The sequence below is a fragment of the Channa argus genome, chromosome 24 (assembly GCF_033026475.1).
Source record: "Channa argus isolate prfri chromosome 24, Channa argus male v1.0, whole genome shotgun sequence".
NCBI lineage: Eukaryota > Metazoa > Chordata > Actinopteri > Anabantiformes > Channidae > Channa > Channa argus.
Window position 1 is genome coordinate 2,972,799 of NC_090220.1, and position 22,221 is coordinate 2,995,019.

At 41.1% G+C, this 22,221-nt stretch overlaps 1 protein-coding gene across 11 annotated transcripts in view; it reads left to right on the forward strand.

Moving 5' to 3' along the window:
• Positions 1-22,221, forward strand: part of LOC137108970 (unconventional myosin-XVIIIa-like) — a 59,655-nt gene that overhangs the window by 27,118 nt on the left and 10,316 nt on the right. For 8 of the 11 annotated variants that reach the window (XM_067494225.1, XM_067494217.1, XM_067494219.1 and 5 more), the window contains 25 exons: positions 965-1,103; positions 1,994-2,153; positions 2,259-2,445; positions 3,492-3,717; positions 3,870-3,979; positions 5,125-5,190; positions 6,697-6,825; positions 10,693-10,836; positions 11,019-11,108; positions 11,292-11,411; positions 11,522-11,636; positions 12,768-12,895; positions 13,095-13,249; positions 14,013-14,136; positions 14,276-14,476; positions 14,743-14,853; positions 15,285-15,389; positions 15,578-15,724; positions 15,930-16,043; positions 17,198-17,314; positions 17,783-17,866; positions 20,295-20,432; positions 20,717-20,902; positions 21,006-21,145; positions 21,824-21,868. In XM_067494225.1, coding sequence (XP_067350326.1) covers positions 965-1,103; positions 1,994-2,153; positions 2,259-2,445; positions 3,492-3,717; positions 3,870-3,979; positions 5,125-5,190; positions 6,697-6,825; positions 10,693-10,836; positions 11,019-11,108; positions 11,292-11,411; positions 11,522-11,636; positions 12,768-12,895; positions 13,095-13,249; positions 14,013-14,136; positions 14,276-14,476; positions 14,743-14,853; positions 15,285-15,389; positions 15,578-15,724; positions 15,930-16,043; positions 17,198-17,314; positions 17,783-17,866; positions 20,295-20,432; positions 20,717-20,902; positions 21,006-21,145; positions 21,824-21,868 — 3,281 coding nt within the window. The remainder of the gene's footprint in view (positions 1-964; positions 1,104-1,993; positions 2,154-2,258; positions 2,446-3,491; positions 3,718-3,869; positions 3,980-5,124; positions 5,191-6,696; positions 6,826-10,692; positions 10,837-11,018; positions 11,109-11,291; positions 11,412-11,521; positions 11,637-12,767; positions 12,896-13,094; positions 13,250-14,012; positions 14,137-14,275; positions 14,477-14,742; positions 14,854-15,284; positions 15,390-15,577; positions 15,725-15,929; positions 16,044-17,197; positions 17,315-17,782; positions 17,867-20,294; positions 20,433-20,716; positions 20,903-21,005; positions 21,146-21,823; positions 21,869-22,221) is intronic. The other 3 variants (XM_067494226.1, XM_067494218.1, XM_067494227.1) reach the window with 1 other exon arrangement.

Below are 22,221 nucleotides of genomic sequence, written 5' to 3' on the forward strand. Positions count from 1 at the left end.
TTGGTTCTTAAGTTCTCAGTGCGGATTCAGGTCTGAGTAACATAAACCAAGTTGCCTGACTTGTCATTCATAAAGCAGTAATGGCTTATTCTAAATGTCATGGGACATGGAGTTGTTTAATTTTGAAATATAAAGGAAATGAAATATTGGTGCTGATATAGCAGCTGAGCTGTGTAGTCACATCACATGCACATTTTCATGGTGCATGGTAACAAAACCGTTACCATGCACTTGTGATCATCACTTCTGGAATGGATTTTATTTTCTTCTCTGTGTTCACACTAATTGAAATACTAATTGTATTACTTTTTAATCCCTTGTCCCTTGCCACTCTTCGTATTATGAACCCTTTTTGTTTCCATTTCGATTTGAGGGAAAAGCTAAATTGATGACGCTATTACCACAATAACTGCTGAAGGGCGTGGGGACCACAAATGATTTCGAAACTTTAATGTCTGTTGTCATTATTACCATCAACCTTGCCACAAGTGGCTTATACGGGGAAGACATAGAGCAAAGAAGTATGTTTACTACTAGTAAATTAATGAAACACTGACTTTAAAGGCCAGCACTGATCATTTAAAGGATAATTTTTAGAATCTTGCATAAGTGTCTTTTTACTGTACCAAGGAGGTAGAAAAGCATAGGATGAAAAGAATCCTCGTTCATTCATTTCATTACTGTGTTTCTAACAAATGGCTAAAGTGATATAAATGTCCTTGTGGCAAGGTGGTTTATTGCTTTTTGAGGCAGCGATTATTCATTACGATTATCTAAGTATTAGTTATGAGTTGAAATAAAAAGTAACCTAAAGGAGGGAGTCAGTTATGCTTATGTGCTGCTGTTCTGAAGGTCTGAAAGTACAACGGAGCATTTTGTGTCCACATTAAGATTTCCCGAAGGACCCATGCGCATTTGGGGATGTGTGTGTTTTTATATGTGTGTCTATGTCTTTATTTGACAGGTACGGACGGTACGAACAGATGAGGCTCGGGGTCTGTTGTGGCTGATGGAGGAGGAGGCACTGCAGCCTGGGGGGTCAGATGAAACACTGCTGCAGCGTCTCTTTAGCTACTATGGGCCTGCAGAGGGCGAGAGTAAAGGCAAGGAAAGGATAAACACACACACACACACACACACACACACACACACACACACACACACACACACACACACACACACACACACACACATGCGTACCCACACGTTTGGCTTGGCAACCATTCTACTTAACCCCCTCATAAAGGTTGTTAAAGAAAATAATGGAAAATTACCATATTTTAGAAGAAAGAAAAGCAACTAATATGTTAATATCTATATTTAATATAAAAACAATAACCACCTGTTGTTTCTGTTGGAGCATAATGTGTGTGCACTTTGTGGGAACACTCTTCTGCACAGGATTTATCATTATTGTTATATTTTTTAATAAACTTATTCCACAATAATATATTAACAGTTTCAGACTTACCACAGTTCTCCACTAAAGCAGGAGAAGCCTTCTTCATAGTCATATATTGAATTCTACACAGATTGATAAGTATCATACTTGAGGTGAGTCAGAGAAATTGTTTCTTTGTGTATTGTTGGCAACCTTGTCAACACTTACCACAAGGTTACAGCTTATAAAACTTCTCCCATGAGAAAAGTGTCATTTTACTCCTCTAAAATATCTACAGCTGAAAGCATCACATTTTATTCCTTACTGTATATAGGTCAGATTTTTCTCTCTAGTTTATCACCCATATCTCTTTCATAGTGTACAGAATCATGCTTGAGTCAGTCCGTTACATTATGTATGACAGTACAGTATCATGGATTCAAACATTTCAGACTCAAGTGCACGGACAGACTGAATAGATAGGAACAGGTTGCTTTTGGTCGTCACTGTATTAGTAAAGTTCAGTTGGGCTTGTGACAGAAGGCGCACACTAAAGTCATTTTTGTCATCTCTCTGCATATGGATCGTATAATGAGTCATGCTCTATGATAGGTCACACTTTCCTCTTGAAGAGTGAAAAGGATAGGCATTTCTTGCTGGGCCACAGTCATGGGAATGATTGGGTGGAATACGAAGCCCGTGGGTGGCTGAACTATGCCAAGCAGAATCCTGCCTTTACCAACGCTGCTAGCCTGTTGCAGGACTCCCAGAAGTAAGCATCAGACATGCAAGGGAAAAAATAAAAACCTTTGGTGGTGTATTACTTGAAATATTACTAGTGATTTAAGTCTAGGCTAAGGTACGGAATCTTTTGCAGGAAGATCATCAGCTCATTGTGCATGAGCCGATCGGGTGGAGCCACTGTTTTGTCGGGCTCCATTGCAGGCCTCGAAGGTGTTTCCCAACTGTCCTTGCGACGGGCCACTAGCATGAGAAAGACCTTCACAACAGGGGTAGCGGCTATGAAGAAGAAGTCCTTGTGCATCCAGATAAAGCTTCAAGTGGTGAGAGCAGAGGAGGGAACTAATGCATCTGTCAAACTTCATTGTTATGTGTTTGCCCAAGGATAATTCCACATTTGGTTACGCCACTGGGCATCAAAACAAAACTTTTAAAATATAAATGTGAGAACAACAAAGACATTAAATTGTTGACTGTAACACTCAGAGCACTACTTGTGTGGCCGTTGCTCTATGTTTTCTCACTTTGTCCCTACAGGGACACTCAGAGAATTTTAAATCATTGACGTTACCAACAACTGAGTTCTTGTAATATAATGGGGCTGCAAAGCAACACCCTCGTCCTCAGGTTCATGTTAAACAGCTCCATAGGAACCTGGCTGGTTGATAGAACATGGCTCAAAGCTGTAAAATGATTAGACTTATTCAATGAAAGTATATTGTGTAGATGTTTTACTTCTAATCCTGCTGCTTGACAAGAATATAAGTATTTATGCTGAAAAACCCTGGACTACTCATGTGTAGGGCAAAAAGAAATAAATCTCAGGACTTGGTATTGATATCTCAAAAACGAAAAGTGAAAAATGGCATGATTAGAGGTCTGAACTGAAAACTACAAAGCAGTTTCCCCATTAAACCAGGTGTTAAAAAAATGAAAGTAACGAGGACAAGAAGCAAATGGTTCCATGATAATCCGTGAATAGCATGTGATGAGACATATTATGATTAAATGTGATTTGTTTATGTTGAAAAAACAGACAAAATAGAACATCTTCGTATCAAGTGAGGACAAATAACAAAATGTGTGTATTTCTCTGCGAAAAAAGCTGATTTCCGTGAGCCTCTCAGTACATGGGAGTAGTCCTTACAAGGTTTCTAGGGGATTTATTCAGGTATTACAAAGAATTGGGATGGAAGATTGAACCTGTGTTTGCGTGTTAAAACTAAAACTAAGTGATTACTGTATATAGTATTGTTAGACCTGCATGTCAGAACGAAGTTAAGCTACTGACTTCCTGTAGATACGCCAGTGGAAGCTAGTGTACCGCCTGTTACTAGCAGTGCCCCTGACGCTGCTCTGTGTTTTCCAGGATGCTCTCCTTGACATGGTGAGGAGGTCCAGGGTTCACTTTGTTCACTGCATATTGCCCAAGGCTGATGCCCTGAGGGCCCTCAGTGGATCCCTGTTCAAAGGAGGGGAATGTGAGGCACAAGGGGACGGTGGAGATCCCGGCTTAATGCAACTAGATGTAGCTTTGCTCCGTGCTCAGCTGCGTGGCTCCAAGGTGCTTGATGCTCTCCGGATCTACAGGCAAGGTGAGGTAGCTGTTTCAGTCCCATACTACGGACTTGTATTGATACACACACCTCGTTGTCCATATGTTTTGAAATGTAGGCTGCCCTAAAATTTCTATTGCTATCTACAGACATTTCCAGAATGTAATGTCATCCAATGCTGACCTTCACAGGTTACCCCGATCACATGGTGTTCTCGGAGTTTCGGCGGCGCTTTGATGTACTGGCGCCGCACCTCACCAAGAAGCACGGGAGGAATTACATAGTGAAGGATGAGAAGAGAGTAAGTCAATCAGGGAGAGAGGTAGTAAAATATACAGCTCCGCCAGTGGCCAAGAACAGTAAAGATTAATGTTGTGAGGAGGCAGCTTCATTACATCTGCCCCTGATTTGTCAGCAGCCAGCTGACACAGAAATAAACCTTCATTTATCAGAGCTATTGTAATGATCTAATCAACTTAACCTTATCAGTATCATGCCTGTTAAAAAGCAGATCACTGTTGTGGCTTTGCAAGTGCTTCACTGCATTCAACGCTACAAAGTACCATTTGTGTAGACGTACTTATCTTTTGTAATCTGGGCACTGTAACCCAGACACCAAAGCTTTTCCTTTTGATAAGTACAGGTGCTTTACATTATTAATGCTATTTTTATAAATGTATCAATAAGAATTGTGAAAGGGGAAAAAAAAAGCTAAAGCATATAGTTAAAGCTTGCTGTACGTTTGTTTAGATGCTAACGGTTTGCGTGTGTTGTGCATTGGTGCATTGTTCCTCTGCGAGAGAAGCCCAGTTAAAAAAAAGTTAGTTTTTTTAGATAGAAATGTGAGGAAGAGAGAGAAATAATGAAGTTATGGGGAGAAAAGCTCTTTTCTCCTGGGTCAGTGTATTGGGCCTTAGTTTCTGTGGAAACACTGGCAAACAAAAGCCCCTCAGTGCTCCTGGCAAACCTCTCCTGGTGTAATCTAGATGTGGTCTTTCAGGCTGGAGGCTCAAGTAGAGAGAAAAGGCTGAGACAACACTTCAATGAACAACGAGGGAGGCTCAGAGCTGGTTGATAGTGTATATCTGCATAGGCTATATGTGCTCAAAGCGGCAACAGGGGCAAGACCGCCAGGGGTTCATGAAGAATAGGCCAGGAGCAGGTGGATTCTGGGGGACGAGTTGTAATTGGTTTATGGCTGGGGTTAGGAGCTTCTGGGGAGCCAAACTTTTCCCGTGCTTACTGTCTTACTTTCAAAACAAAATGCAGCTGGGAATGAATGTGATCAAAGAGGAAAAACTGCACTGTGCTATTAGTTCAGCATGGTAACTTAGAGGAGCTGTGGACTACTGAACTGTTACGGTGTCAGTAGAAGTTCCCACCGGACCCAGCAGTTGAAAGACTTAAGTGTGTGTATATTTGTGTACGTGTTGTGCCTTTGCCCAGGCTGCGGAGGAGCTACTGGAGTCCTTGGATTTGGAGAAAAGCAGCTACCACATGGGTCTGAGCAGGGTGAGTACTGCCGCCACATCTCAAATGAATAAACAGCTTTAAAATGACTGAATAAACATTCACAGTGAATCGCTGCCAGGTTCTCTCCTCTTAAAGAGTGAGCTCCAAACGCAGAGCTGCAGTACACACCTCTTTTTATGCTTCTATTTTTTTTTGGTAAAGGACACTTGCTGTCTGGGGGAGTGTGTCTTTCATTACACCTGTCCCCCTTTGAGGTTTGTCTGCCATTCTCTTCTGGACACCTGCCAAGTCTCGACTCTTCTTCCAGTCTTTTAGCTAGTGGCTACCCGAGAGGCACGTCTCTGCCCTGCCTGACGATGTGACCGTAATTCCCTCTTTCTTTTCAGGTCATTAGAGCAAATTCTCGCAACTGATGGCCCTCTTTGTTTTTCACCACGACCGTTGTAAAGTAATCACAGTAAACACTGTCTGGCACACTGAGGTCTAATCCTATCAGCCGGAAAGTGGCCATCAGCCAAGAAGAAAATAAAAGGAAACAATAATGTACAAAACAGTGGAACTTATGCTCCCAGATATATGCAGTGTACAGAGCCCTTTTTAAGCACATGCCACAAGAATGGGTTGGAGGCAGCTGCACATGGTGCCACACTTTGGAGTGTGAAATGGGCTCAGACGTAGACAAGCACAGTTGGCCATTCACAAAGCATTCCGGTGGCGTCTTAGCAACCTGTCTCACTTGCATGCCAATTACACCAGCCCCAAATAACCTTCTAGCAGTGGAAGCACAGACAGGATCAAATCTGCCATTGCAAATAACCGCATGTCTAAAAGCAGCATAGCTCTATAGAGAGTGTACCATGCAGCTGATGATAATGAAAGACAGCCTCTACTTCAGGCCCCACTAAGCAATTTGACAGGTAATATTCAGTGATGTCAGGGAATGCATCACTCCTCCCTACTGGTTTGTAGATTTTCCTGCTAAAGCTGCTTGATCATCTCCAGCTTCTGCTTTGTTAACAAATCACATATGGATCTGGTAATTTATGAAGCACCGGGGCTTGTTGTGTAGAGAGACCTTGGGTGGAGACAATTTTTTCGTCATCATCCATCAATTTTAATAGCTTGCTGCCATCATATCTGGAATGAACTTGGAGTACCTAATCCCTCTGAGGTATTGACAGGCTGTGACGTGATCTGCGTCCAATTGGCTGTTTACCCGTGTTTTACCTTTGGCCCAGATTAGAAACAGACAAGGCTGATTGTCCGAGATAATAACTTAATCGCGGCTTTCTCACTTAGATAAGACTCAGTTGTCCACGGATTACACTGTTTCCTATTGATTTGCTGCTTTAGTGTACTTATTTACTTTTAAGTCAGTTCAGCTCTTTTTATTTTGCTCTCATGTTTCACACAAATGCATCAAATCTAATAATTTCCCCGTTGGTAAGATAAGCATCGCGTGATCTCTTATTAATTTTAAACTGGCTGAAAGTCAGTTTGGTAAGTCTGTGTGTGTGTGTGTGTGTTGTTTATTTTGTGCTCTAGCTGTTCTTCAGAGCCGGCACCTTGGCTAAACTGGAGGAACAGAGGGATGAGCAGACCAAGCGTAATCTAATCCTGTTCCAAGCTGCATGTAGAGGCTACCTGGCACGGCAAGCCTTCAAGAAGAGAAAGGTAAGACGGCAAGACGTTGCACGCACATGAATGGCTTAGTGGAAAGTTAAAGTCAAAACTCCAAGGATATATTTCTCTAAATTTATATTGGTATACTACATATATTTATTACAAATATTATCTTGCTCGCCATTTTCGGTGTGAGAAAAGAAAATCAAAAGTATTGCACAAGACACAAAGTTGCACAATGCAAAAACATGCTAACAGAACAAGTAGCAAGGTCCGTTTTGCTGCTGTTTCTTTTTTTTATTTGTGGAACGTAGATGAGGAATGTGAGCTCCAGAGGCCGTGTTGCCTAGGAGTCCACCAGGAGTTGAGAGTTCCTTGTTCAGAGCTATATTTAGCTCCTATTTGCTCTGCTCTTGGGGTAGATCTAACCAGCTCTGCTGTAAATCTTCAGCTAATTACAAATGTGTTCTCTAAATCTATTGCCCTTAACCCTCTCCCTGCTGTTCTGTAATCCCATTCAGTCATCTTACCCGAGGGGATATTTGATAGTGACACCATCCATTTCTGTTTCACTTTATCAAAGCACTCCTCCTAAATACCGCCTTATCAAATGTGCTACTGACTCACGCACCCGCCTGCTCCACCCATCTTCTGTTTTCTCCTAGCATGTGATTGGCCCATCTCTTTGGACTTCATACATTTCCTCTTGTGATGTATGAGCCCCTCAGACCTCTGTGATTACCATTTAAGCGAATGTGCAGCTGACTAGTGATGAACCAGAAGAAACCAGACCCAACATCGCTGCTCTCCATCCACTATGACATGCTGATAGTGATGAGAGTGCTTCTTCACTTGCGTATATTTTTAAGTACAACTATTAAATTGTCTTTTTTGTAATAAGATAAATTAATAACCTTCTATATTACAGGATTTCCAGGCCCCTTTTGTTTCCTCTCTTTTTTACACTAAGAGATTTAGTAATGGATGTTGGTAGAAAAGCATGGTTCAAAGGTCATTTTTCACACAGCTAAACAGACTAAGCGTCTGGTGCTTCATAATCTGCTTGGACTTGAAGAAAATCAAGAGCAAAAAACCATTAAGAATTGCTAGGCAACTGTGCAATTATAAAATCCATTAGCAAAGAGGATATTTTTTTCCCTCTCTCTCTCTCTCTCTCTCCTTCCTCCCTTCTCTCTCTCTCCATATGCCACCTATCACCTACAAATGTATTTATAACAGAAAGATAACACTTTATTTTTTATCTATCTTGCAAGTTTGTTACTCTTAAACTCAATTTACAATAAGTTGTCAAGACTATAACATACCGTAATATGTAATTATGAATGTATTGGGATGTACTGTGCGCATGATAATACTTCACTTTCACAGTCATACCCAGTTTCAGTTGAGTTAAAGCCAGTTAATTTAACACTAAGAATAAGGGAACTAAACTTTGCTTAGTAACTGAATAGATAAACAAAATATAACATATTAACTAGTGAGCATTAAAGTGGTGACAAGCTTCTACCAATACTTTGTTATCATTATAGAAAAATATATAAAAGCTTTTAAAATTAAAATTAACCCTGGAGAGAGAATGAGGAGTAGTGTCATATCTGGTTTGCCTCTGCTTGCATTCTCCTTTTTTCACCTACTGCTCAGGCAACTTTCACACTTATTACTATTCAGCTGTTGGTATATATAGTCACATCTTACATTGATTATGTGAAGGACATGTTTTCCCACCGAATTTCATTCCGTTTATATTATTCCTGATTAAATTAGTTGAGACTACAGTAAACGCAGGGCGGTAGTGGATTATTGAGTTACTATCCATCTCCCCTTCTCTCCAAATGGAAGACTTACAGTGTTTTGCTGTTCAATTGTAAAATAATCATCATATAATAACATTCAGTTGCACCCTTGCTGTTACCCTGTTATCCCTTTGTGAAAATTGAGAAGACTGCATCGCCTCTCGCACTGTTTGAAGTATCCAGTCTTAGCAGGTATACAGTAGTAGATGGTAATTTGCCCCTGGAACAGTGCAGATGAGTGAAGCCTCTTAGACACTTACTGGTTGATGTATGTGGATGTGACAGAAAGTCACAGGTTCCCATGATTGATATTCTCTGGCATGTTAACCTTGTGAAGCTGTGCCAAGCCCACTGACATTAAATGACAAAACCACAATTTTTCTTGTTTTTTCACCCCCTCTTCCAATGTCTCCTCAAGGGGACACCCTGACATTTTAAAAGTCTGTTATTTTGCCTCAGCAGGCACTTACCATATTGGGTGTTTTGTCCTTCACGTACCTTATAGATGTTTTTTTTTTTTTTTTTTTTTATAGTTATTTGCATTGAAGTCGGTGTGAGGCAGCAAGCATAAGGTTTCGTCTGGCAGTACTCTTCCTATTCATTTCACAGGCTCTTTTCATTGTAGCAATGCTCACTGAATGTTAAGATATACCTTTATCAGACAGGGGATTCTACAGGATATCTCATTCATTTGAAACATGCCTCCCTATAGTCCTATATTAAAGACCTCCCACTATAAAGGTGTGGCTTAGCTCTGCATTGGTATGAGGCACATTGTGTTGTATAGTGTGTACCACAGATATTTTAAAGCAATGCTACTGTAACTCTGCAAGCTAGTATTATAGCTCTTTAAAACATAGCAGTATATTTTGAGGCTGGAATGCCATTTGATACTATCATGATAATAATATTAGCTTAGAATGAGAAGCTTTAGTTTCCTCATTTGGCTTTATATCTAATCAAAGCTGTTGTTCTTCAAATAAAGATTTTTTTTTTTCCCCTGTTGAAGAAATCCCCAGAAACTGAGCATAAAGTGTAAATGCTTCACATGTGGCATCAAAGTGGCATCAGACAATGCTGCACTCACATATTGCAACACTCAGATATCTTACAGACTGCATGGTGTACGTAGAAAAATACTAAAATCAAATCTGTAACTATGTGAACATGAAATACTGAGCCAGAAAATAGCATGCATGTTTTTGTCTTAATCTTGGCTCACAAGTCTAATTCGCAGCTAACTGCCTTACAGTTGTCACACCCTCTTAATGTGTGTATGAATACCAAATGGTTATCCACGGTGTTCATGCAGTATAGTCTTTTGTTTATTTTGTATTCAATTTAGACTAAATATGACAAGTGAGACCCGTTTAAATCTTCTGTCAGAGATTTGCTGCATTTTGCTCCATGTTAAGGCTTTCACTGTGTGACAAATCCTAATTGGTCATAGAGCGTACCTTCAGGGCGAAATGTACCTGATGCTGAGAATTGTGTTGCTCTAATTGGGTTTGCCCATAATCTGCTGCTGCTGGAGAGCCTCATGCATAAGCAGCATGGAAATCGTGTAATACTTGGAATTAGCTGCCAACATGTTTGATTTAATTAATCAAAAATTAGCTTCCAGCCTTGGAACACACTCTGCAGAATATTCTCCAGAGGAGGATGGCAAGTCCTGGGATAGCTGCTAGCCCATAAACAAGCAATATAACACAAGAGTGAGGAATGTAATGTTTTCCAAATGGTGTTTGTCAGTGGTGAGGATGATAGGGGTTATGAAAAGCAATTATTCCATTGGGTAATTAAGAGTTTCCTAATTTTCTGGGATTGTTCCATGGACCACTGGACACTGCAGCCCTGTGATATCTTTGCATTAAACTTCTGCATGAAATTGTTACTTTAACAGTTACTTTGCTGCAGTAAAGTCTTTACTGTCTCCGTTGTCTTGATTGTGAGACACTTATTTGTATTAGATGATTATTTACAGCACCCAGTAATTACATTAATATCATACAAATTACTGTCATTATCTGCGTGTACACTACAGCAAAGATTTGTAATCACGTATGTGTTTCTCTTTACTGACTGCTTCTCTGTATGTGTTTAGATCCAGGATCTCGCAATCCATTGCATCCAGAAGAACATAAAGAAAAACCGAGGTGTGAAGGACTGGCCATGGTGGAAGCTCTTCACCACGGTTCAGCCTCTCATTAAGGTCCAGCTCACAGAGGAGCAGATGCGAAGCAAAGACGTGAGCACACCTAGATTCCGCTCAGCCGGACAGCCTCTAATCCACATTTCAGATGCTGCAGAGTTGCACTTCCTCCCTTTCATTTTAGACATTTCTTGCGAAACGCAATATTTTAAAGGTGAATGTGCAACAACCCGTGCAACCTGCATAACTATAACTACTGCATAACTGTTGTGCTCTAGGAGGAGATACAGCTGCAGAAATCGAAGCTCGAGAGGGTGGAAAAGGAACGAAATGAGCTGAGGCTGAACACGGATCGATTGGAGAGCAGGGTAGGTCCCTTCGCCTGTGGCAATGCATGCTGGGAGGATAGTGTTTGAGATTGCTGGTGGTGTTACACTTATTTGTTTTAGTTAAAGATTTGATCACTTACTATAGTTGCATAAGAACCATGTTGACTGTTTTGTAGTTTTGCAACACATTGTGTGTGTGTGTGTGTGTGTATTTGTGTCCAGATTGCAGACTTGTTGGCAGAGCTGGCTGATGAGAGAAGCACAAGTGAATCAGCATCCCAGTTACTGGAGACTGAGACTGGAGAGCGACTCCGCCTGGAGAAGGACATGCAGGATCTACAGGCAAATATGCATGCTAATCCAAAAAAATACTCCATAGAATTATATGATTGCCAATGGTTATTGGACTGACAAGCAAAATTTTGATTGATGTGTGAATCTGTGCATTTCAGACTAAGTTTGATGCCATGAAGAAACAACTAGAATCACAGGAGATGGAGCTGATGGAAACTCGGCTTATGAAAACATCAGAGCTCAATGGGGAGATGGATGATGATGATGATGCTGGTTAGTTGAAGTGGAAAGTGCCACAGTAGTTATCATAAGTGAACATTTTGTTGTTGGTTTTTTTTTGTAGAGATTCATCCATGTGTGCTTTGAATTCTTACACTAAACTTTAATGAAGAAAAGTCTTAGGTCTGCCTATTAGGCTTGTCAGCTCAGGACAGAAGTATAACTTACTGAACTACTCATACCAGCATTGAGCAATTTCCCTTATACTAATTACCCCTGCAGGAATATGTGGCTTTGTTTGACTGTTTCAACAAGAGACAGATTTGATCACATCTTGCATAATACTGTTAAGTATATTTTCCAAGTTCGGGATTTACCGATAGGGGATTAAGATGTTTTCTCCCAGGCATACAACTAATGCCTTTTACAGATTGGTCTCCACCTGCTAGAAAAGAGGGCTCCTGCTGAGAGCATATTGTCAATGAGAGTTTTTTTTCTGGGTCTCCCCCCCCCCCACTTTCAACCCACCTTAGCAGACAAGCCATTACAGAGCATATCAGAATTCTTAGATGAATGAGAAAATAATCGTTGGGATCAGAGCTGGTGGCCCTGCAAGTTGTCATTATGCTATATATATGCTAATGAGCAGCACTGATGGAGGAGCCTGTGTTGGTATGTGAAGGAGAAATGGACAGCTTCTAAAATGATAAGGCTTGGAAATGAACCTGAACCTGAATGTCTGCCCGGCCGCTGTTATAGTTCTGATAGCCTCTGACAGCTCCAGAATTAGGGTCGGCTAAGAACTGTGGAAAGTGCCACTTAGACATGTCCTTCTCTAACTACTATTGTGGTGTGCTCTGAATTCTTACCTGAGGTTTATCCAAGATTAGGGTCGAAATGTAAAGGCTGCTTTGGAGTTTCCTGTCAAAAATCTTCACCTCATAAGGTCAGGATTTGATTAAAGAAGTTTTATTTCCTGTTAGATTATAATAGTTCAGTCCTTGAATGTGATAACCATTGCAGCCAGTACAGTGCGGTCCATGATTCAGCTCATACATGAGCTTTTTTTTTTTTTTTTTTTTTTTTTTAGCTTTAGAGCCTATTTCTTTCTCTACCTGTGATAGGCCTGCATTAAAAACTGGAGACACCCAAATTTCATACAGCCTTTCTCTGATTTTTCTCCAGGAGGCGAGTGGCGGATAAAATACAACCGAGCCATTCGTGAAATGGACTTCACCAAAAAGAAACTCCAGCAGGAGTTTGATGACAAGCTGGAGACAGAAGAGCAGAGCAAGAGGCATCTTGAGAGAAAGGCAAGAAACTTTTATAATATTCACATAAACAAACCCCAAGAGATCATCTCTATTTAATGTTTGACTACCTCCTAGCTGGTTAGTTGTATAGATTTCATAATGAAATACAGTGACCTGTCCTAAAATACAAAAAAATAAAATAAAAATGTGTGTGTGTGTTTCTGTGTGTGTTGGGTGTGTGTGTGTGCACACGCTGCAGCTGGCTGATTTGCAGACAGATAATGAGGATGTGCAGCGCACTGTGCAACAGCTGAAGAAGAAGTGCCAGAAACTGACGGCAGAACTGCAGGACACCAAGCTTCACCTGGAGGGCCTGCAGAGCCGCAACCATGATCTGGAGAAGAAACAGAGGAAGTTAGTTTCACCTAACTCTCCAATGTCCCTATCTGTCTGTCTGTCGGGCTATCTGTGTATGTGTCATTTTGTCCATCTGTCCTTCTTTTCTTCATAGACACACACTACAGAGAACATATTGCATTTTTCTCCTTGGATTGCCCGGCACAGACACTCTGACCCACTCCACAGAACACTAAAGTTTTCTTTAATTTGAATAGTGACTGAGATGTTCTGTAATCTGCGGAATTGCATTAGCTGAGAAAATGACTCAGACTTTAAGCACTTGAGAAGCTATCGCTGTGGCAGAATGTGATCTCTCCCCTGTGGCTAATTGAAGATGCTCTGTGGGTGAAATTATTTTCAGCTGCGCTTCAGAGAGAAAAACAGGGAATTACAACGAGCTGACAGCATGAAACACTTAGCTGTTAAGTTCACTAACCATAAGTGCTTCTGCCCCAGACAACTGAAGAAAACATTTTGCACATTATTACAACCCAATTGTAAATTGATTGCTAATGGAAGGGGATAACATTTGAGGCTAAAATAGAAGTAGTTCTGAACTGATCCTGGGCTCTGTGTCAGCTGAAAATCTCCTAAGTAAGTTATATATTTATAAGCAGTCTCATAATTGTTCTTTTTTTTTTTTATATATACAACTGGGTTGCATCACATGAAAAACAACTTAGTGTTCCAGTCTATTATGTATTGTTCACACATATGACACTCAAATGATTAATTGTTTGTGTGTGCTTGTGTGTGTGTGTGTGTGTGTATGTTGCAGATTTGACCTGGAGCAGAACGAGGCTCAGGCTGAGGTACAAAGAGAAAAGAGCCAGAGGGAGAAGCTGGCTCGAGAGAAAGACATAATGACTGGTGAGATGTTTAACCTCCGTCAGCAGCTCCAGGTAAGCTACTTAACAGAACATACACCAGATGTATTCTTGTGTTCTCGCTCAGGGACTTCATGTCTGGTCTCTCTGCCCTTTGTATGACATAACTGTGCTGGTCCAGATCTGTTCTTTGCTGTGTCTCTTCCACCTGCAGGACAAGGACAATGAAATGTGCACTGCAAATATGAAGGTGCAGCAGCTTGAGGCAGAGCTACAGGATCTGTCATCCCAGGAGTCCAAGGACGAAGCCTCACTGGCCAAAGTCAAGAAGCAGCTACGTGACCTTGAGGCCAAGGTGAAAGACCAGGAGGAAGAGCTGGACGAACAGGCTGGAACCATCCAGATGTTGGAGCAGGTATGGGGCAGTGCAGATGTGGCATTTTATACTAACGGGGTGAAATCTTAATGCTTATATCGTGTTGTTAAGTATTTCAGTCTCTAAGTCCTCTTGGTCAACAAAGTGATCCTTTTCCACCCTAATATCTTTCAGAAGTGCAATCAGCATAGCATGTTTTTTGTTTGCAGGGGCATTTGTTACATTGTGAGCAGATCAATTTTGTGTTTTTGTACTTGCTTGACTTGTGCTTTTACTGTATGTGTGCGTCCTCATCATGTACTCAGACTAAGCTACGGCTTGAGATGGAGATGGAGAGGCAGCGGCAAACCCACTCGAAAGATATGGAGAGTAAGGATGAAGAGGTAGAGGAGATCAGACATTCCTGCAGTAAGAAGGTTAGACGCTACTTGTATTCACTCTTTAATTTGTGCACAAACTTCTAATACATATCTTCCCTATTTTGATCAAATAACTAATCGGGCCTGTTCAAGGACGTTCACAGAAACACACACTTGCTTTCACTTGCTAACACCTTGATGGACTTCCTAGCCAGACATTCTTGTATAATTCAATTTATTAGGCCCTTGAATGGATTATTTCAGCTTTAGGTTTTCAGAATGTGTACAAATATGCTGTATTCAGAAGAAATTAAGATGTTTTTTTGGATATAGAGGTTAGATCCAGGTCTGTTCAGCTGGTTCCATTTGTCTTTGATATGTGACAGCAGCCATGTCTACCAGGATGCTCGATAGTGTGTTATGTCTGACTTTGTTTTTCACTGGTTATCTGTTTGTGCATCCTGACACTGTGCGCATGTGTCCTGCAGCTGAAGCAGATGGAGGTACAGCTGGAGGAGGAGTATGAAGACAAGCAGAAAGTGTTGCGCGAGAGAAGAGAGATGGAGACCAAACTGCTGAATGTCCAGGACCAGGTATTTCCATCACTCCTCCTCTGATCTCAAGTCAGTGCGGTTAAGAGTGTGTGATTTAGTGTGGGCCACTTCTTTTGATTGGAAAGAAACTGCTTTCGGCCTTGAGAGGTGCTATGGGATTTGAAGGGGGATAGAAAAACAGAGTATGTGTAACAATTTTGGCTAGAGAGGAGTGTTTTATCATTCAGGTGAGCCAGAGGGATGTGGAGACAGAGAAGAGGCTCAAGAAAGACCTGAAGAGAACCAAAGTCCTCCTGGCTGATGCACAGATTATGCTGGACCACCTGAAAAGTAACGCCCCCAGCAAGAGGGAGATTGCCCAGCTCAAAAATCAAGTACGAACTCCTTACTCAGCAGATGATGACTTAAATCAGTAAGATACTCACTGATGCAGGACTTAACCCAGTATCTCAACGTTGGTCTCCAGATATAGAAAATATTGTCAGAATAATAAATCATCAGTCCTGTGAATAAACTGAGTAGGTCTTTGGTTCTGGCCTACAAATTTTTGTCTCATTTTTCCTCCTCTTGTTTTCGCAGCTGGAGGAGTCAGAGTTCACTTGTGCTGCTGCAGTGAAGGCTCGAAAGAGCATGGAGATTGAAATAGAAGACTTACACATTCAAATGGAGGATGTGGTCAAAGCTAAGATGTCGGTGAGTTTTGATATCTATTAGTCATGTGTCCTGAGGGTGCAAATTATGAAATGGAGTGGAACTGCACTAATTGTGTTCCATTTGAGTGAGCTTGAATGCTAACTGGTGCGGCATACTTTCCTATAGCGTTATGGTTTTTCATGTTACTTGGGGGAACCATACTCGATTTATAGAACGTCAGCCATTGAAAGATGATGAAATTCTCCCTCCCTTTATCGCAATTTTGATTAGATGGCAATAGTGTAAATGTTTCTATACCCTTCTGATGAGGAGCAAATAAAAACAAAAACAACAAACAATGTTTAATTAGTGGAGGGCTTGTGCCTGTCACATTCTCACTTTTCAAACTGCAGCAGGGCTATAACATTAATATGCATACATCATCAAGCCATGGTGAGATATTAAAATAATAAATGCCCTTTGGCGTATGTCTGATTTCAACATTTTGCTGTAATGGATAAATAAGCTTTGTTGAATGCTTTTTTCCCCCCCATCTGCTCATTAATGGCTGTCTCTTGAGAATACTGCCTGCATTTCAGACTGAGGATGTTTGTGTCTCTGGGGATGACACACAGAGTGCTGTGTGCCTGTGCTTTGCTTGTTAATTGCTGCATTTATGGCAAGGGAAGGTCTTGTAAATGTCTCAGATTAGAGAATGAATATTGAGGGCCTGAGTCTCCCCCCTTGAACACAGGGGATGAACTCTAAATAGGACATCACCAGTATGCTGCACTGGCTGCACTTTTCCCTGCCTAAATGAGCCAATTGATTATCTCCAATTGGTCTCATCCTCCAGCCAGTACCTCGTCCAGATTGTGTTTTATTGCTATTAGATGAGATTCCAGGGCTGCCACAGCCTGGCCAGTTAATGACCATTTATCATATTCAATAGCTCATGAATAAATCCTGTCATTCTAAAATGCACTGATCAGCCACAACATTAAATCTAGCGGGTGCTTTGCCCGGGTCAGCACGGGCATCCTGGCCAGTCTGCATCTACACAACCATAGGTGGCAAGCTGCGGTGCACTGCGTGTTGGGATATTTGTCAATTATGATTCAGCATTCCCCGGGATGACCCATACCACCACAACATTAAAACCCCCATGGTGTGTTAATGTTATGGCTAAAGTGTGTGTCCTCCTCTGCCCTCAGTTAGAGGAGCAGATCAGCCGTCTGCAGAGGGAGAAGAACGACCTGCAGTCTCGCACGGAGGAGGATCAAGAGGACATGAATGAGCTGATGAAGAAACACAAGGCGGCAGTCGCCCAGGTAACCCGGTACCTCAGACAGCTGCTTAAAGATGTCTACAATAAAACTGTGCTTTCTTTTTTTATTTGTATTTGTTTAGTTTGAAACATTGTGGGGTGCTGGGTCTTAACATCGATATTCATACTCTGCCCTTTTTCTGCATGTGAAGTAGAGTGGCTTTGAGGTTTGGAGGACATACTCCCCTCTAAACACAGTGTGTGCTCTGCAGTCAGGGCGATGCAATCTGTTCTACAGCAGATCACATGACCAATTACTTGGCACTGATGCACGTTTATTAACCATTTACATTAAAGGTGTGTTTTTTTTTTGTTTTGTTTTCACAGACAATTGAAGCACACATGGACACACACTTCATTTCTCTCTCTCATACACATACCCAAATTCTCTGTCTATTGACAATTTTGTGTCTGTATACGTGTGTGTGCGTGTGTGTGTTTGCGTGTGTGGGTGGGTGGGTGTGTGTATTAGTCTGCCAGGGACCTGAGCCAGATCAGTGACCTGCAAGCCCAGCTGGAAGAGGCCACAAAGGAGAAGCAGGAAATCCAAGAAAAGGTACAAGGAAGTATTCAAAAGCACCGTAGTTGCCTGCCAGGAACCTGCTCGCTGCCTCAATACTTCTGATTAGACCTCAGCTTTGCTCAGAATTCTTTGATTATTGTGACCAAAAAAAATCTGTCATTTCTATGGCAGTTTTCTCTCCCAAACTGCAAAGCAATTTGCATTTAAATAGCAGGAATCAGCAAAGTCAAGGAGGGAAATTGTTCTTTTGCCTTTCTGTATTCGTATTTAAAGAGGGGGTCATGCACATAAACTTGGCAGCCCAATTAGATAACATTTGAGAAAAAGCGCTCATTATTACTGTTTCAATGGTTACCTCTCAAGCCTGTGTCTTAGTGTGATTCCACTGCCAGTGCGTCATTTTATTTTCAAAATTCACAGCATGTTAAGATAAATCAAGAGGTGGCAGCTGGAAACAAGTATCAAAACGGTGTTGGGTGGTATGAGTCATTTGTTCATCCAGTGACTTAACTTTTGATGTAGTAAACGGCGATAATTGGAGAAGATAGCAAACCCCTTGTTATTATACACTGGCTGTTTCAAGCATGATTCATTAGATTATTCCAATCAGTTGAAAAAAATCCCTAAAGAAGCTATTTTGCTCCCATACATGAAAAAGATTCTCACAGCCAACGCTCACAATTGAGTCATATTTGAAATGTCAAAGCCCTGCTCTAAGTGACTTTTGTGTTTGTTAGTTGCTTTGTTCACTCCCACACCCACATTATGCTACTATGCAGAGATAAATGGTCTTGCACCATTCATTGGTTTGCCTTTTGTGCATCGGCCAAAGTACAATGATGTACCTACATGAGAAATTTAAGTTAACACTCAAATATGACGGAAAGGTAATTCACAATAAATATCCACAGATTGAGTCTCACATATAAAATTGGTACTGACCAAAGTTATGCTGCTCGCAGCAAAAATATAGATTGTGAATTAATTCTGAAGTATAAATAAATTACTGGCTATATGATATCATAGAACTTGAATTGAAGAAACATAGTGAATATTGGCCGAGTTCTTCCCATTAGTCATTAAAAATCGGGCCTGGACAATTGCAATTTATGACCAGATGCTTGTGAAACCCGTGATGTTCACAGCAGTAGCTGTCCTTTTGTATTAAGTAAAAAATAAATTTAGCAGACTAACATGCAAAACTAAAATGGTGAACATGGTAAAAATGACATCTCATAAACATCATTATGTTACCATATTGCTGATATTAGCATTTGTTTTGGCCCATTTCTGGGCAGATTGGTTTGGTTATTATGTACAGTACTGTGCTTGAGGTTTGAGCTAAATGGTTGAGGAGTGGCATAAATGGGGATTCAAAAGGGTTAATGCATCTGATTTAGGCTTGTGTTGATAATAGTGCTTTTATAATAACAGCGTTTTCTGATGGATTTTGCTCACACATTTCATGTTAATGCATGCCCTTTTTTTTTTGTTGATGCATTTGTTGGCTAAATAAATTTCTTCTAGGCTACTGAACCTGAATTTATGTATAATACAGCAATCTTCAGGGTGCGTGTGCACACACATTATAAATGCTCAGGCTCAGACTTACTGGACGTTCAGAGCGTGTTAAAATCTGGTACACAACACAAGTACAACCTTCTGTTTTAAGCAGAATGTGTTTAAATGAATTTCAACCAACAGGCAGGACTGAGCTCTTGTCGCAGCAGACACTGGTTCTAATCTATTAAGCAATGCACCTGCCAAAGCTTTGGTCCACTCGAGGTCCACCCATCAGAATATTTTGGCTACATTTGAAACACATGGCAAGCTGTAGGGCATTGTTAAAACATGGCAGAGCAGGCAGTGATAGCCATCTAAAGCATCTGACCTTGAAGTGGTTATCTCATCCCCAATAGGAGGGAAATCTGGCTTCTTTAATAATATCAAAGGAAAACTCCAAATCCTCTTTGTCTCAGATGCAAAGTCCCTCATTAGGTGCTGTGCCGGCTTTTGGGCCGCTGTTGTTGTGACGTATCTTTTTTTTCTTTTATCAGTCGTGAGAAAGCGTTTCGGAAAGGACAAACGTGCTTTGCATGAAGCTCAGCCTTTTCCCGAAGCCTGTGAAATTACTGTGGCTGGATGTTACTCAGCCTGAACCACAAGCTCTTCTTCTGACCATTTGTGGTAGATTGGGGTCTTATCTGGAGCTCATTATTCAGACTGAATGCAAAACATTTACATGCACCACCATGGATTAAATTTACACAAGAAAAGGGGGAAAAAAGTAAACATTAATTTAGTTTTAATACATACACGTAACATCAGCACCAAGAATCGCACAGCCCTCACTTAAGAGGAAATGGAAAACCAGAGGTCAGGGAGGAGGTGTGCAGTGAACGCTGCTCCTCGGGGAGTGATTGTGCATGTTTATGTATGTATGTTTGTGTCCTTTCTACAGCTTCAATCGCTGCAGAGCCAGCTAGAGTTCCAAGAACAGTCCATGGTGGAAAAGTCTCTTGTGAGCCGTCAGGAGGCCAAGATCCGTGAGCTGGAGACCAAGCTCGAGTTTGAGAGGACACAAATCAAACGCTTGGAGGTTAAATAATCCTGTGTCTTGTAATACGTTAAATGCTTTGTAAACCTAGAATTGTTATTTTGACATTTGATTTTTTTTTTTCAAGTGGTAAGGATGGTATTTTATGCCTTGCATGGCTCCATAACTGTAAGCTGTTTTTTTTTGAAAAACCTTATATTTTGAGGGTTGGTTAAATAAACACTTGAGGGTTAGTAGACAACAAAAGAGATTCCAAGAGATACTTTACCTTTAAGAGCTAAAAAGACCTTTATGGGTTCACTCAACTGACCTCAACTCCTCTCCAGAGCCTGGTGAGTCGTCTTAAGGAAAACCTTGAGAAGATGACCGAGGAGAGAAACCAACGCATTGCTGCAGAGAACAGGGAGAAAGAACAAAATAAGCGAATGCAGAGGCAGATAAGGGACATGAAGGAAGAAATGGCCGAGCTGTCCAAGAAGGAGGCTGAAGTGAGCCGGAAGAGGCACGAGTTGGTGAGGCCTTTAGGTGCTTTTGATAGGCCCTGAAACCTGATTTACTGCAGTTTACACCAGATAAGATAACTGCGCTTCTTGTGTGCTTATATTCAATCACCAGGAAATGGACATTGAGAGCTTAGAGGCAGCCAATCAGAGCTTACAAGTGGACCTTAAGCTGGCCTTCAAGAGAATAGGCGACCTGCAGGCTGCCATTGAGGATGAGATGGAGAGTGATGACAATGACGACTTAATCAACAGGTACAGCAAGGCTTTAATCTTCCCCAGTGGAAGACATGATTACATGGGCTTCAGAAGATCTGTAATGTTTGCTTGGCACATCAGACGACACTGTATGTAGGTAGAGCAGGCTCCCGTCATAAGTTGCAACAAAGTTAACTGCTAGATTTTTTTTTTTTTTAGCTACCTGCCAATCACAACTTGTATCTTTTTATTCTCCGTCTCACACATCTTCCCACATCAATTTCCCTCCAACCTTTTTTGTACTCTGTGAGTCAGACTTGTCTCTGTCTGTTCCCCAAATACTTTTCATATGGTTTAATTTGGCTCCTTGTTTGGATCTTTTGTCTCAGTGCTGGTTTTCCCTATTTGGTTACTCCTTCCCTTTTGCAGTGGGGTTGAGGGTTATACTAGCTCTGAGCCCACTCAGGTAAACACTGACTGCAGTCTCACACACGTCTAAAAGCAACACAAATGAACACTAGCTCTGTTTGAGAAGGATGCCAGCAACAGCATGAGTTGATTTACCGAGTCACTACTTTACAATGGATAGTTATATCGTTTGTGCGTGTAAGTGTAAAACTATTTATTTGCTGTTATCTCATGGTGTCCTCTTATTGCAGTGTTGTTTGTATATCTCACCTTCTCCTGTTTCTCTTCTCTTGTTCCCCCTTTCGGTGTCTTCCTCACTCCTGGCAGTTTGCAAGACATGGTGACAAAGTATCAAAAAAGAAAGAACAAAATGTGAGAATGGAACATGCATCCTTTGTTTTTGTCATTACAGTTGTTTTTCAACTTTTTTTTTTCTCACCCTTTTCAACCATGTGAGAGAATAATGCAGTATTCCTTATCCTTTCAGTTGGTGTAGTTCACAATAACACTGTGGGGCGAAGTAATTTTAAATAGATGGAAAGCCGTGTCTGTGGTATACACCTCTGATAAAGGCTGTGCTTAAAGGATGGCCCGGTGTTTCATTTTGTTTCATTTTATTTTGTGCCGAGTGTCGTGATGCGTCTGTACACAATCAGCCTCGTTGGATATTTCAGAGCATGTTTTTCCACGTTCAGAGCAGCAATAAGTTATTTGAAAAATGTAAT